This window comes from Myripristis murdjan, chromosome 12 (genome assembly GCF_902150065.1).
Source record: "Myripristis murdjan chromosome 12, fMyrMur1.1, whole genome shotgun sequence".
NCBI lineage: Eukaryota > Metazoa > Chordata > Actinopteri > Holocentriformes > Holocentridae > Myripristis > Myripristis murdjan.
In genome coordinates this window covers 32,103,334-32,120,338 of record NC_043991.1, presented here as the reverse complement: position 1 = coordinate 32,120,338, position 17,005 = coordinate 32,103,334, and the positions used below count along the sequence as shown (strand labels likewise).

At 42.1% G+C, this 17,005-nt stretch overlaps 1 protein-coding gene across 1 annotated transcript in view; it reads right to left on the bottom strand.

Annotated features, from left to right (window-relative positions):
* Nucleotides 1–17,005, bottom strand: part of LOC115369458 (bone morphogenetic protein 1-like) — a 99,114-nt gene that overhangs the window by 56,228 nt on the left and 25,881 nt on the right. The window contains exons 12-13 of the mRNA XM_030066072.1: nt 13,993–14,188; nt 13,185–13,310 (exon numbers count right to left, since the gene is read on the bottom strand). Coding sequence (XP_029921932.1) covers nt 13,185–13,310; nt 13,993–14,188 — 322 coding nt within the window. The remainder of the gene's footprint in view (nt 1–13,184; nt 13,311–13,992; nt 14,189–17,005) is intronic.

The window sequence follows — 17,005 nt, the reverse complement described above, 5'->3', positions numbered from 1 at the left end:
AGCCTTCAGCCGCTCGGCCCCCCGCCTCTGGAACTCATTGCCACAGACCATACAACACTCAGACTCTGTCACTACCTTTAAATCCCGCCTTAAAACTCACCTCTTCAGACAAGCATATGCACTTTCATCTTGGGACTGGAATGACATTACTGTTGCACCTTACTGTTGTTTTATGTATTGCACTTTGTTTTTCATTGATTATTATGTTTTATTGATTGTTTTTATTGTCCTTTTGTACGGTGACCTTGAGTGTCCTGAAAGGCGCCTTTAAATAAAATGTATTATTATTATTATTATTATCATTACTAAGGATTCTCCATGGACTCTCTCTACAACATCCTACCAAGCACACACACAAACACACACACACACTACCCACAGCACTCCCTACCTCATCCCTTGATCTCATTTTTATATTCACTATGTAACTGTTCTGTCACTTGTCCACTTTCTGTTTTATGTTTCCCCAAAGTCTCCAATGTCATATGTGTCACTTCTTGTATGTCATGTAATTTAACCAATAATAATAATTAAAAAAAAGTCAAGTTAGGAGGACCTGCACCACTGCAAAAAATCGTCGACCACAGGGCCGTGGTCCGAGTTTCTGTGATTTACTAATGACAGGATAACATCTTCATCTGTGAATTTCACAATATGATGCTCTGTGTGCTGACTCCGACAAGTATTTGTGTACAGAAAAAATAGAAGAGGCGATAGGATACAACCCTGGGGGGATCCAGTGGATGAAAAAAGAACATCAGGATGATGTTCAAACTGCCTGCTCTAGGCTAAAACAACGATCATTAAGAAGAACATCATTCCTAAAAACTGCCAGCTCATCGCTAAAATTGTAAACATTGAAGCGGTTATAAAAGGAGTTCAGTTCATTTGACAGCTCAGAGTCAGTTTTGCCATAGAGGGAGACTGGGCATTTATTAGACTTCAATCCCATAATAGATTTCTCACCATCCCAAGCTGGCCGGGATTTCCCAGCTCTGAACATGCGCTCAACTTTGTCTTTATAATTCCGTGTAGCGATCCTAATATCTCTGTTCACCTGTTTCTGTGATTCTGTGTATCGGGTTTCATCACCCTGATTAAAAAAGATATCACGCCTGTTAATGGCACTCTTAAGAGCTTTGGAAACCCATGGCTTGTTATTCGGATTTACAACAATACTTTTCTTGGGAATTATCAACTCTTCACATAAGGTAATATAGGCAGACACTGTCTCTGTGAGCGTATCCAAGTCGTCGCATGAATTTGTGAAGGTATCCCCATCACGTGACAAAACCGGAAATAACTTTTGTTCCAGCTTGTGTTTCCTCAGGACTGGTGTGTATGACGGAACCAAATAAACACAATAGTGGTCAGGCGCCCCATGTGGAGCTCTCTGCAAGGATTTATAAGCTCCTTTCACTGAGCTGGCAGTACGACTGTAGAGTCAAAATGCACACACAGCTTTTCAATGACATAGGTTGTAAACGGGTCTATAGGATACCTACCAGATCGTGACCATTTCAAAGCAACCAAAGGCGGCTGTGATATCAAGCTATCAAGTGTGTAGACTGGACTGAGGACATGATCAAAAATGCTCACGTCTGCGGTGCCCATTTTATATCAGGTACCCACTAAACAAAAAGTGTCCAGAAAACATTAAAAAGACATCTTTTCTGTACCTCCAGAAGACATCTTCAGAGGGGCCAGAATGAAAGTTTTTAATACGTCTTTTCTGTACATTGTTATGACGTCATCTCAGAACTTCCAGATGATGTCTTCAGATGGGCCAGAATGAAAGTTTTTGTTCTGTTGCCCTTATGCGCCCTGCATGCACCAACAGACAGATAACTCCTTCCCCAATCACCATGATGAAGACGTTCAGCTTCAGTTCAACGTCGTTTAATGATGATGTAGGATAGGGTAAAACTGAGAAATAAAATACAGCGAATAAACACACTGTGTACAAATAAAATATACATTCGACACAAATGCTGCATATTATTCCAAGATGATAATGCATGGACATTAAAATGTGTATATTTAAATGTAGTAGCACCTTAGCAGCCTTAGAGAATGAACAACAAATAAACAACAGCAAAACATTTTAGCTTATGTATAAACATGTTGCTAACCAAGGTAACTGTAGATTATATACCACACATGAAACATGTCGGTATGTACATCAATGTACATACCGACAATACTCCAAAACACTCTTGGATGTAGCGGATGGAACCAGATGCTAGCGACATGCGGCCATGATCCACCATGTCCTTGCTTTCTTCCATGAACTGAACTATCGTGAGAGTTCCTGGTTCTCATGAGATTTCGCGAGATCACATGATCAGCAAACTCAGGTCTCTTAAAGAGACAGTACACTAGGCTCTAATACAAACATCTTTGTTACAATGTCATCTCTGAACCTTCAGTAGACGTAAAGTTTCTGAAAATTTTTTTATAATATGCTTGTAACCGGCAGGTAACTGCCAGCCATATGTTGTTTGTAAGTTGTGTAGGGTTGTTGCCGTTGCTTAGGCGGGGAGTCGAACCCTGGTCTCTTGCATGGCAGGCAGAGACATTAACCACTGCGCCATTGAAGCTTCTGTGGCTCAAATGAAAAATGAGGCTCCATAAATCACACAGCATGCACGAGAGAACTGTTTTTTCCTCAATGATACTGTCATTGAGGAAAAAGACGCTTCAGTGGCGCAGTGGTTAATGTCTCTACCTGCCATGCAGGAAACCGGGGTTCGACTCCCCACCTAAGCAGCGGCAACAACCCTACACAACTTACAAATAGCATATGGCTGGCAGGTAAGCGTATGTCCACGCGGTCACAAGGGTGGCAAGCATGGAAAGACGTATTAAAAACTTTTATTCTGGCCCATCTGAAGACGTCTTCTGGAGGTTCGGAGATGACATCATAACAATGTACAGAAAAGATGTACTAAAAACTTTCATTCTGGCCCCTCTGAAGATGTCTTTTGGAGGTACAGAAAAGACGTCTTTTTAACGTTTTCTGGACACTTTTTGCTTAGTGGGTAAGGTTATGTGTCTACTCTGTGATTTCACTAGAAAGCCTGGTTTGCATAAACACTAATCTGTAATGTGTAGACCCACAAAAAAAAAAAAAAAAAAAAAAAAAAAAAAAAAAAAAAAGACATAAAAACATACTGCCTTATCCAATAAGTATCTTTTAATGTTATGACGAGGCTTGGAATTAACACTTGCTCTCAGCTACATTTTGTAAATGACTAGTGTCATAGGATGCAAAAACACTGCCTTTTGAGTTTATTAGTATGATTGGGTCACCCAATATTTTGTTAAATGGTTTGCTTATTATTTTGTATCGCCCATATTGTGTTATATGGTTTGTTATTGTTTGTATTGCTGTGCACTACAAAGCGATGGACAAGATTTTATTTATTGTTGCAGTGTGCTATGATTATGGTGTGCTGTGGAATTTGTGGACTGGTTTACCTGTGATCTAACTGTTAAACAGAGGCACCCGTTGCTGCAGACAGACACACCTGAACCTCATTAGTGATTACAATCACGAGTTGTTCCTCCCACTCCATATAACTAAGACGCCAGATACCTGCGGCGGGCTGGACCGTGCGGACGGGTTGCTGGTGTTTCCTCCTGCTGTGGCTGCTGCTTCCTCGGGTTCGACAGGGTCTCTACTTTCCCCCCTCGGTGCGGACCCTCTGGCTTGGCGGGCTGATCTCCAGATTCTGAGTGTCAACGCTCGCTATTTCCACACAGAAAGGAAAGTGTTCACTTTGCCTCTCTTGATTGTGTGTGCGAGAGTCCCCTGCATGAGCAGAGTGGGTGTTGAGTGCACTTTTTCTGTGTGTCGAGGGTGTCCGACCTGGGGGACGGCAGGCAGCGGCGGTGGCGGCGTGATAGGACGGCCGACGGTGGAGCGGAGTCCCTGGCACCGGAACGTCGCATCGGACAGCAATGTGGAGAGCTGGCTGTGGCACCTATCGGCTGACACCCAGGGCGCAAGGAGGACCCTGCTCGCAGCGCCGGACTGGACTGATTGGTACCCCGAACTTTGTTGAAGTGACGGCTTCACTGGGACTCTATATTGGACTGTGGTTTTAAGATTTATACAGTAAAGCAATTGCATTGTTTTTATATAGTGTTTTTCTAGGAATAAAAATTATTTATTTAAACACACATCTGTGCTTCTCGCTGTGTTGGTGTGGCCGGGAATCAAAACCTTAAGATTGAGTGACACTTCATTTTTGTGTTACACTAACAAGTTTATAACTTCTAAATTAACTTCAAGTTTATAACTTCTAAATTAAATATGTTAGCATGTATCAAACCTAAGCGCAATCAGGTTTTAGGTGTAAATAAAAAATACTGGCTTCTGAGATTATGACCAAATTGCCACTATGTAAAGATTATGAAAAAGTTAGCTTCAAATCCTGATTATGACTAAGCTACAGGAGCAATGCACCTAAGATTTTTAATATGGTGAAGAAAGTAATAAGTGAAATCTGAAATTACAGAAAAACAGTTGCAGAATTCATGTTTGCATAACAATTGAACTCTGAACTATGCATGCCAACAACATACCCTGCCATACAGGTGCAATTCACAGTTAGGATGTAGTTTTATGCTTTTTTTTTTATTATCACCCAAGCCTCGTACATGGTAGTCTTGTGTCTTTGTCTTTGGCTGGGGAGGATTTCTGACTTCAAGACACAAAACTCAGAGTCTATATTATGGTATCTGATGGTCTGTACATGACCACAAATAACATAATCATACGCATCAAGTGATTTGTATGCTTGTAGCTTCTCTCTGGTGTACACACTAGGTTTCTCCACCAAATGCGTTTATATATTTGGCCACTGAATATTCGGCCATTTGCTAACGTCGTCTTCCCACTCACAAATAGTATACGGATCTGGAAGCCAGTTGCCATTTGATAAATTAAGTTTGTTGTTGTAGCATTCTCGATCTTTGACAGATAAAGCCATAGTGTAGCTTGACAAGCTATTGCCCTCTCCCATACTTCCGTTACCAGAATGCATGCGTAGCTCACGTTCGTCATCATTGTTTACAAACAGTAAACGGGTCTATAGAACTTGAGTCTGCCTTTAGAATACTGATTTTGACAACCGTATACACAACAACCCAACATTTTGATGCTGTTGATGGTATTATTTAACACTGTTAACTTGTCCGGCCAGGGCAAAATAGTAGTACTTCCATTACCAAAATGTGCGCGCAGCTTTTCGATGACGTAGGCTGTAAACGGGTCTATATGTTTGTTTAGACACCTCGTGATCAGTCACTCTGGCCGCTGCCATTTTGTGTGTGTCCAGCCTGCTCGCAGAAATCGGTGAGAGCACTCATTGCATTGAAATTAAGGATTTCATTTTATTTTGCATATTATTAAGCTGTTGATTGCACTGCACTGCATTATTGTGCAAGTAGCCATTTGGTTACAGTATGCTAATGATTTACAATGTTATTATAACTGACTAAGTGAGCACTGACGAAATTTTGTTGTATTGTTGTTTGACCTCAATATAATAACAATATAGATATCTCTCTAATTAATAGAAGTCACTTAAATTTGCACTTGGTGTAAATGTTGCAGACTTTTATGGACAGTTTAATCACTAACCTTCATAACCGGCCATGTGAAAGAGTATGTACAACAAATCACAAAGTATGTGCAGTAATGGATATATATTTATTTTTTTATTTTAAAGTTTGTCAATACTTATGTTCATGATGTTAACTACAGACGAACTAGACATTAGTTGGTTGATACTTATGAGGTTTCTCTGACCCTGTCGTTTGACAGGTCAGGTTTTTTTTTTCTCGTTGGATTCTTTCCTTTATTGTCAGTTGGGCGCTCCAGTGAAATTGATGGTGAGCCTTCCCACCTGCACTTGGAGAAACAGTATTTGAAGATACTCCGTGATCCCTGGACAGGTTCTGCTACACTTTGCGGTGTGGTAGGCCCAACTGCTACAGACACCATGACACTCAGCCCCTTCATTCCTAATTCTCCCATCAACCAATCCCTGAACTCAATTGCCCCACTTGCCCTGGAACTCTGAACCCCCAAACGTATCTTTTATATTTTTGAACTCCTGAACTCCTGAACCGTGCTCGTGATGAATGAAAATCTTCATTAGGTAGCTGACTGTGTCCACATTGTGTGATAGGCCAGTCACACACAGTACAGCAGTGCACCACTCACACACAACACACACAGCAACCCTCCCCTACACCGTGTGCCCCGCTCACACACACACACAGGGACAATCACTCACTCAGGTGTGACAGCTCTCGTTGCGTCTTTCTTCAGTAGCAGTCAGGTTTTTTCCAGCTCGCTCTTCCCTTGGTTTGTAATCACTGATAGTCAGTAGAGTTTCTGCTAAACTTGACTGGTAACTTTTTTTTTTTTACCATCTGCTTGCTCTTACTGGCTGGTTTCTGATATAAAGTAAGTTGGAAGACTTTGCCTGTACCGGACGCGGTACAGAGTCACAGTCTTAACACACACACACACACCACTTACACACATAGCCAACATTAGCTCAACACACAAAGTGTATTTAGGGCCCGAGCGCGAAGCCCTATTGTTTTTCGTTCGTTTCTTTTTAGGGCCCTCGCCTCTCTGAAAGAGGGCCCTATTGTATCTGTACTATTTCTTTTTCTTCTCCATCTTAATTATTGTCTTGTAGTATTAACACCAGTCCCTTATAGGTTCTGCATACTCTTCCCTTCCCTTTGTCCAAAAACAAAACAAAAAATAACAAAAACAAACAAACAAACAAACAAACAAAAAAAAGCAGCGCTGTGGTTACAACTTCCTTATTATTATATTATTATATATTATATTGCCAAAAAGTAACTCTCCCACAGAAACCATTATTGGCTACCGGCTAAATCTGGAGATCACATGTCTGATGGAACTTGGCACAGAATTGGGACACTAAGCTAACCTGCTGCATTACACAATGGAGGAGACAAATGCTCAGCCAGCAAGGTTGTTACTTGAAAATTTGTTTATACAGAATTTTGTTTTCTTGCAGAGTAATCAAAGAATAGATTTATGTTTCATTATACAAATTGTATTCCCTTTTCTACACGTGTGAAATGATTGTGTGAAGGATACATGAGGATATTTCACACAATCATTGGAGGATCTACTTCAGTATATGGTGTTTACTGAGGAATTTTTTGTTTGTTTGTTTTTTGCAATGAGTCAGGATCTGGTGTGCATTGCAATTGTTTTTCTGTAACTAATCATTTATTAAAGACTCAACAAGCTCAAAACTCAAATTCAACAAGTGCACAGTAAAGGTAATGTACCACTTAAAAACAAATCAGAGTATTAAAGCTGCAAGCAGCGTTGGACGGGCCCTCGCACCCGTGCCCCGCGTCCCACTCGTGCCCGTCGGGAACGGTCCATTTACGGTGCCATTCACTCAATCACACACACACACACACACACAGACACATACACTCACACACACACACACACACACACACACACACACACACGCACATACAGGTACACACACACACACACACACACACACACACACACACACAAAGTTCTGGCCCTGTTGCTAGTGGTGCTCCTCCAGCAGGTGGCGCCCTTAGCATGTCCTAGTGTGTGCTTGACATGACCTGTCACTCCTTTTAAGGGGTGTGTGTATTGGGGGATGTGCCAGCAGCTAGTGTGTGTCAGTAGAGAAGGCAGAGTGCAGAGCAGAGCAGACCAGAGTCCCATCTGTTAAACAACTCTTCACAGTGGCCACACACTTTTTCCAATCCACACCATGATATATAGTTTTGTAGGAATTTTGGTCCTCTTTCAATCGGCATAGGTTGGAAAGCTGTCAGACTTTTACTTTAGTCAGCAGGGGCCTAATTAGCCCCTAGCATGCTGCGTTATTCCCACCAGGGTCCATGGGAAAAAGTGGAGGCGCTGGTTGTGGACACTCTGACTTTGCAGCCCTCTGAAATCCAAACCATTCAAAATGTTACTTAACCTTGAAGAACTTTTGTTAAGCACTGTGTCCTCTGTCATATATTAGCTGTTCAAGCCGATAAAATTAATGCCCTGGGAGGAGATACATTTTCTACAAAGCGCAAATTTGGGCGAAAACATGACTTTCAAATGCAAATTGCGGACTTCCTGTTGGTTTTAGGTGGGGGCACGAGCACGAAAAATGTCGGGCTTGATGAGATCTACTTTTCGGTGCTGGTTTGGTCTTTCTATCACATTCCTGTGGGCCGCAGCGGCTGCCTTTGCGTCCCTAGGTGGCGCTACCGTGCCCATTTTTGCACCGGGGGGTTCCGATTTTTGATTTTATCTAATTTTTCGCCAGACCTGGTGTACATGCCGAATTTGGTGAGTTTTTGAGCATGTTTAGGGGGTCAAATTAAGTGTCAAAGAGACGTAATAATAATAGCGAAGAAAAAACGAAGCAAATACAATAGGGCCCTCTTCCAGAGAGGCGAGGGCCCTAAAAATGTGTCAAAGTTGACTGCTACTGCACCACACAACACAATCCTGCCATTGTCATTTACACTTCTGGTTCTGGCTCTGGTACTATATTGGTTGCCATCCAAAAGAAAGGTTTTCATTGGAGGATTCCATCGCTCCATTCTAAAATTACCACAGAGATAAAAACGTAACTTTTCTCACGATGCCTTGTTATTTTGAAATTATCTGTGAGTGCAAAAATTGAATAACAAACCTAACACATGCATACACTTGAAATGAGAACAGTATTAAATGGTCTTATATGCTGTACATTCAGAAAGTATTCAGACAACCTTCACTTTTTTCACTTTTGTTAAGCTGCACCCTGATGCTGCAATCATTTAAATTCATTTTTTCTCTCATTAATCTTCACTCAGTACCCTATCATGACGAAGTGAAAACAGAATGTTAGATTTTTTTCAATTTTATTCACACCTTTTGCAACAACACATGAATTTTTTTTTTTTTTTATCTCAAACTAACATAACCCTGAAATTCCATCCAAATCTACCATTATTTTATGGCTATGCACTCCTCATGGGCGGGCGTCCGATCTCTTTTCCACAATGGAGGGACAAGGGGATAAACACTCTTTCAGACATTTCTAACAATAACTTAAGGTCATTCCATGACCTTCAACTTCATTACAATCTGCCTGGCACTTTTTATCTACAGCTTCGTAGTGCTCTGAGAGCATATGGGGTTCCCTGGGGCCAAGACCTGGAGATCCACCCCTTGCACAAACTTCTCACAATTAAGTCTACCAAGGGGTTGGTCTCCTGTCTGTATATCTTTCTTGCTAAGGCAACAGAAAAACCTTTACAAATTAACACCCAATGGTCTCAAGACCATTCTATTTCCTCAACTATAATCAATTGGAAGATGGTGTGGGAAAATATAGCCCTATCTTCCCATAATCCGAATCACCAAATGATCCATTATAATTATGTACATAGATTATATTGTACCCCCTGCAAATTATTTTTGATGAAACTCTCCCCTTATCCCAACTGTGAACTGTGTCCCCTTGGAACCCCAGGAACTTTTAATCATATGGTCTGGGAATGCTCAGCTGTTTTATTATTTTGGAAGATGGTCGCAAGGAAGATGTCAGAAGTGTAAGAGGTTGATGTTCCATGTTCACCTGTGACTTCGTTACTAAATGACTTCTCTGGCCTGGAATTACCCATTAGACAGAGACGCTGGTTATTAGTTGGCCTCACTGCGGCTAAAAGAATGATTGCTCAGAGATGGAAGCCCCCACACACTCTGCCTTACCAACAGTGGATGTCTGCAGCAGTAGACTTGGCCAATATGGAAAGGTTAGTGGCCCGTATGCATGGGTCTAACATCAAAAACATTAACTCATGGTCTTTGTTCATTGAGGCCATGCAGAGAGGTGCAGCATAAGGGTATAAATATTTACACCCTGTTTAATGGCTAGGATGAGCTGATGGGTCCTGGGGGGTGGGAGGGAAGGGTTTGAATTGGGTTTGTCTGGAAATTATCTGAATGCTTGCTTTATGTCAATGTGTTTATGTTGAATGTTTCATACATGTTGTACTTTGTATTATGTGTTATACAAAAAATAAAAATATTTGATCACAAAAAAACACAATACTGCCATTGTTATTTACACTTCTGGTTCTGGCTCTGGTACTATATTGGTTGCCATCCAAAAGAAAGGTTTTCATTGGAGGATTCCATCGCTCCATTCTAAAATTACCACAGAGATAAAAACGTAACTTTTCTCACGATGCCTTGTTATTTTGAAATTATCTGTGAGTGCAAAAATTGAATAACAAACCTAACACATGCATACACTCGAAATGAGAACAGTATTAAATGGTCTTATATGCTGTACATTCAGAAAGTATTCAGACAACCTTCACTTTTTTCACTTTTGTTAAGCTGCACCCTGATGCTGCAATCATTTAAATTCATTTTTTCTCTCATTAATCTTCACTCAGTACCCTATCATGACAAAGTGAAAACAGAATTTTAGAATTTTTTCAATTTTATTCACACCTTTTGCAACAACACATGAAATTTAGCTCAGGTGCCTCCCATTTCTCTTGACCATTGCTGAGATGTTTCTACATCTTGATTAGAGTCCACCTGCGGTAAATTAAATTGATTGGACATGATCTGGAAAGGCACACACCTCTCTATAAAAGGACTCAGAAACACAGTGGCCTCCATAATTCTCAAATGGTAGAAGTTCGGCACAACCAAACGGCCAAACGGCGTGGCAATTGTGGGAGAAGGGCCTTAGTAAGAAAGGTTACCAAGAACCCGATGGTCACTCTGACTAAGCTCCAGAGATCCTGTGTGGAGATGGGACAAAGTTCCAGAAGGACAACCATCACTACGTCCCTCAACCAATCTGGGCTATACGGCAGAGTGGCTCGAAGGAAGCCTCTCCTCAGTGCAAAACACATGAAAGCCTGCTTGGAGTTTGCAAAAAAGCACCTGAAGGACTCTCAGACTGTGAGAAACAAGATTCTCTGGTCTGATGAAAATAAGATTGAATGGTTTGGCCTCAGTTCCAAATGTTATGTCTGGAGGAAACCAGGCACCTCTCATCACCTGCCCAATACCATCCCAACAGTGAAACATGATGGTGGCAGCATCATGCAGTGGGGCTGTTTTTAAGCAGCAGGGACTGGGAGACTGGTCAGGGTTTAGGGAAAGCTGAATGGAGCAAAGTACAGAGATATCCTCAATGAAAACCTGTTTCACAGCGCTCAGGACCTCAGACTGGGCCAAAGGTTCACCTTTCACCATGACAAGGACCCTAAGCACACAGCCAAGACAACACAGGAGTGACTTAGGGACAACTCTGTGAATGTCCTAGAGTGGCCCAGCTAGAGCCCTGACTTGAACCCTATCCAGCATCTCTGGAGAGACCTGAAAATGGCTGTCCACCGACGGTCCCCATCCAACCTGACCGAGCTTTAGAAGATTTTCAAAGAAGAATGGCAGAAAATCTCCCAATCCAGGTGTGCAAAGCTTGTTGCCTCATACCCAAAAAAGACTTGGGGCTGTAACTACTGCCAAAGATGCTTCAACTAAGCACTGAGTAAAGGGTCTTAATACTTATGTCAATGTGATATTTCAGTTTTTTCTTTTTATTGCATTTACACAAATTCTACAATTCTGTGTTCACTTTGTCATTATAGGGTACTGAGTGTAGATTAATGAGAGAAAAAATGAATTTAAATGATTGTAGCATCAAGCTGCAACATAAAGAGTGGAAAAAAGGAAGGGGGTCTGAATACTTTATGAATGCCCTGTGTATATATACAGTTAGGTCCATAAGTATTTGGAGAGTGACATAATATTCATAATTTTGCCCTTGTACAACACCGCAACGGATTTAGAAATCAAGATGTGACTGAAGTGCAGTCTTTCAGCTTTAATGTAAGGGGTTGAACAAAAATATGGCATTAACCGTTTAGGAATTACAGTCAGTTTGGTCTTCAGCAGGTGAAAAGCAGCTCAGCTGGGTTGAGGTCTGCAGATTTGCTTGACCATTGAAGAATATTCCACTTCTTTGCTCTCAGTAACTTTTGGGCTGCTTTCACATTGTGTTTTGGGTCATTGTCCATCTGCACTGAGAAGTGCCGTCCTGTCAGTTTTGTGGCATTTGGCTGAATCTGAGCAGATAGTATAGCCCTATAAACACCAGAATTCATCCTGCTACTTCCATCAGCAGTCACATCATCAGTAAACACAAGTGGCCAAGCTCCATTGGCAGCCATACATGCCCATGCCATAACACTGCCTCCACCATGCTGGACAGATGATGTGCTCTGCTTTAGGTCATGAGCTGCTCCATTCATTCTCCCATCATTCTGGTACAAATTAATCTTTGTTACATCTGTCCAAAGAACCTTTTCCAGAATTGGGCAGGCTTTTTTTTTTTTTTTTTTTTAGATGTTTTTTGGTAAAGTCTAATCTGGCCTTCCTGTTCTTGAGTTACACCATCTACGTCTCTTGACTGTAGATTTGAACAATGATACGCCTACCTCCTCAAGGGTTTTTCTGACTTCCCTAGACGTTGTGAATGGGTTTTCCTTCACCAGGGAAAGAATTCACTGGTCATACACTTTAGATGTCTTCTGTGGTCTTCCAGGCCTTTTGGTAATGCTGAGCTCACAAGTGAATTCCTGCTTTTTCAGGATATACCAAACCATTGATTTGGCTATTCCTAAAGTTGTTGCTATCTGTCTGATTTTTTTGCTTTTTGAGTCTAACAATGGCCTAATAATTCCCAACCTTTTATTTTCTTAATTTGTCATGGAATAATGAGGGAAAAAGCCACATCTGGCTATGAAATTGCTTTTAAGTCAAGTGTCAAATTACTTTTGAGCCTCTGAAAATGGGGTGACAATGTTTAAAACTGGCTGTAATCCCTAAATGGTTAATGCCATATTTTTATTCAACCCCTTAAATTAAAGCTGAAAGTCTGCACTTCAATCACATCTTCATTACTCCATTTCAAATCCACTGTGGTGGTGTACAAGGGCAAAATTATGAATATTCTGTCATTGTCCAAATACTTATGGACCTAACTGTATATGTGTGTGTGTGTGTGCGCGTCAGTGATGTTAAAGCAGGGTGAGGTGACCTGCTCTATACTTACTCTCACAGCTGTGTCTGTCAGATGCGAGCTCATAGCCAGGGTCACAGGCACATCTGTAGCTGCCCAGTGTATTCAAGCAACGCTGCTCACAGTGACCATTGTCAGGTTTGGAACATTCATCCATTTCTAGTAATAGGAAAGTCAGTGAAATTAAGTCTGTGCTGGACAAAAATATCAACAGATACAGTGACACAAGCAGGGAATGATCATAACCCTAACCCTAACCCTAACCCTGAAGAATCAATTTATTAACCTGGATTATTTGTGTAGTAATGTTGCACTGTTTTTGCCAAATGACTTGACTATAAAAAATACGGCTTGGACGCTAGTTGTGAGGCCAAAAAAGGTAGCAAACAAACCAGGTGCAAGCTGGGCCGCACAGGCAACATTTTGACCCAACACAGCTTGGCAATGACTCTAAACTATTCTGTACCTCCTTCATTCGATCTGATTATGGGTGCCAGTGTTTTAATTTTGCCCCTTGGCAGCCCTGTGCTAAAACATGTACTTTTATGCATGTAGCATACACCATGTGATGCCAATTTAAATTTATGCCTACCCACCATTATTCTTAAAGTTCTTTTGACTTGAATGTAACATGCTGTTATAACAAAGTGATATGACAGCATCTCATACTGATACAACACATTATACAAGACATTTTGCAAGTGACACATTGGGATGCAAAATGTTGTCTTTAATTTCTCTATAACAGCAGCATGTCACTTTATGGGATAAAATGTCTGTGTCAGTAAACCAAAAGCCCATATTATCATTGCTAACACTCCAGACTGAAATCACTTCTGACCTTTAAAAAAGGTAGCTGAAAACCCAGCTTTGTTGACCGAGCCATCTGACACAAACTTCAGCCAGAGCTGATTTGAGTTGCTTTTGATGTCATCAGGCTTGTCATAGCCACAGAAACGGCCCAGCAGGGGGCTGCTCTCTGAATTGCCATCCCTCACTTCCAGATAGTCATAAGAACAGCTGTCGTGTCTCTCAATCTACAGTGGAAGACAAAAAGTCAAAAACACATAAATTCCCAGAGACAACAACTGCCATGAAAGAGCAACCAAGGCAGTCGAAGAAATATAAACATTTAGAGGCCTTTGATCAGTAAGGTGCAGCAGACGCCTTCTAAAAAGCTCAGGGAGGCAAGTTCTACAACAGTCATTTCAAAGATGTAACAAAGTCGATGAACCAGAGCAGAAAATGGAGATACCTTTCCACAAGCACAAACAGTCTGATACTGTACTACTACTACTGCTACTACTCATCTAATTTGTAGGGCTTCTCAAAATGGAGCTACCAAGCTGCATTATACACATAAGAACAGCAAAGAACTGAGATGGAAAAATAAGACAGGAGAATAAAAACAATCAGAGGATAAAACAATTTGGAGCATCAATATATAAAGTTTATAAATGAAAGCGGAATATAATTAAAACATTACAAATATGCCATTTAAAATAATAATAATAATAATTGAGTGGGTCAGCCTAAACTCCTCAGAGAATCTAGTCCAAAGCCTGAGAACCCTACAGACAAAGGTCCTACTGTATTTCAATCTAGACTGTGGAATAATGGGGGCCTGGTCTCAGGCTATATTTATTCTTAATCAGTTAAAAGGAGATGAGATGAAAAGAGAGAGAGATGTAAGCAAAGGCCATACCCATATATCCCTTACAAGTATTCTGCAAAATCTTAAAAGCAATCCAAATACAGAAGTAATGTGCTCTCTTTCTTGGTTCTAGTAAAATTCCATATCTGCAGTGTTTTGTATATACTGGAATTAGTCAACTGATTTTTTTGTCCATCTCTGCTTTATTTGACAGTCACAGTAGAGAGAGACAGGAGAGGCAGGAGAGAGAAGGGATGACATGCAGCAAAGGGCCTGAGGTGGGATTCAAACCCAGGACATTGAAATCAGGACTCAGCATTGCTCTTATCTGTTTGCATAACATATTCTTCCAGCAAGCCATAAGCATCGGGTTAACAGATTACACATGCCAATGTAAACAATGCAAATTTAATATTGTAAAATAAGGATTTGCAAATGTATTTTAAGGAAGAACAACATGTTTATTAGACCTAAAGGATACAAAAAATATGTGCACAGATGGAGGCAAACTTATTAACAGCCAAGTAGACCTTACTGTCATCTGCGTAACTATGAAGTATGACACACTGTGTATTAATGTTCTCTATCGTATGAGAATATCTCTCCACCACATAAAGAATATATGTTATGGGATTTACTGACATTCTAGCAGCTGATGTGAAAACCTCTTTAAGACACACCACGCCTACCGTGGCTTCCCCTGCGCCCTATAAATTGACCCAGCTGCGCAGGGATCAGCTGATTCTCTGATTTTCACTGCAGATCAGACGACGTGAGAACGAAAGACAAGAGACGAAAGTTGTGAGAGAGGGAGACGAACGGTGGCTTTGTGCGACCCACATACCTTCGGGTAGAGAGCTGGTCTGCGTTAGATTCCTCTCAGGGTGAAAAGTCGCCTTTGCTCTCTTACAGTTCTTGGAGGAAAGGAGTTGAGTTGGGGGTACTCAGCACACAGTTGGTCTGAGGAAGCGACGAAGTCGCGGGTGCAGCCAGCGTCCTCTCTCATATCTCCTTTTTCCTTTTAGTGTGGGGAAGTTGTCCATTAGGAGGATTGTGCCGTACAGGTGCAGCTGGCCGGAGAAGCAACAAGTCGCGGGCACGGCCAGCACTTTCTTCCTGGGCGGCTTTCTTGCCATTAAAAAAAAAAAAAAAAAAAGAGCTTCCTCGTGTATTGTGTTGTCGTGTCGGCAGTGACACAACAGCGCCCATTTCTCCCCATCCCCTTTCCAGGTCGATTCTTGTGGGAAATCTAACTCACAGGGGAACAAAAATAAAGCTAACAAACTTAGCAAAACAAAGAGCAAAAACTTTCCGGGTCACGTGACGGTGACGTCACCGTGATGAGCCGGGAGAGTCCATTGTGCCTGGGCTGTGGGGGGAAGATCCCCATAGATGATTTCCATGACTTGTGTGTTTTTTGTTTGGGAGGGGAGCATGCATGGGCAGCACAAAAGGATCCTGCTGCATGTATGAGTTGCTTTTGCATGTCAGCTAGGCAAAGGGAAGCACGTTGCCGTTTCTTTCAGAAACAGGGCATAATATGGGAGACCCCTACTGTGGGCCTACAGGCTACCAAGCGGTTCAAGCTTACAGCTGTAGAAACTGGGCAGGCTGGCATGGCTTCTGCTACAGGCCCCCTTACTGTGCGGACAGTGGGGGGGGTGCGGTCTGTGTCCAGGTCTGGTCCAACCAAGGTGGTGCATTCGCCCCCAGGGCCCTCATATGAGGAACGCCCCGCATCCCCATTGATAGATGTGGAGGGGGATGACGAGGAGGTTTCCCTGTTTCCTTCGGAAGAGGAGGATATGTTCGCTGCAGACCAGCAAGAGGAGGGGGAGCTTGATGAGAAGCAGTCACCCCTCCTGCAAGGTCTTATTAGCAGGGCAGCAGCGGCTCTTGGCGTTGACATGCCGCCTATACAGGGGCTCGGCCCATCACGGTTTGATGATGGAGAAAAGGGGTCCCAAACTTCGATGCGCTTCTTGGTGCCCCTCCTCTCAGACTTTGAGGAGGTGGTCAGGAAGCAATTTAGAGAGCCGCGGGCAATGGGTCACTGGTCCGGGCTCTCTAGGGCCATGACTGTAGTTCACACTCCAGAGAGGATTGGTTGTGGGCCGCCACCCTCGGTGGACGCAGCATTGGCAGCTCTGGTGGCTCCCTCAAACTCAGTTCTGGGGAAAGGGAAGAGCCGGAGCAAGAA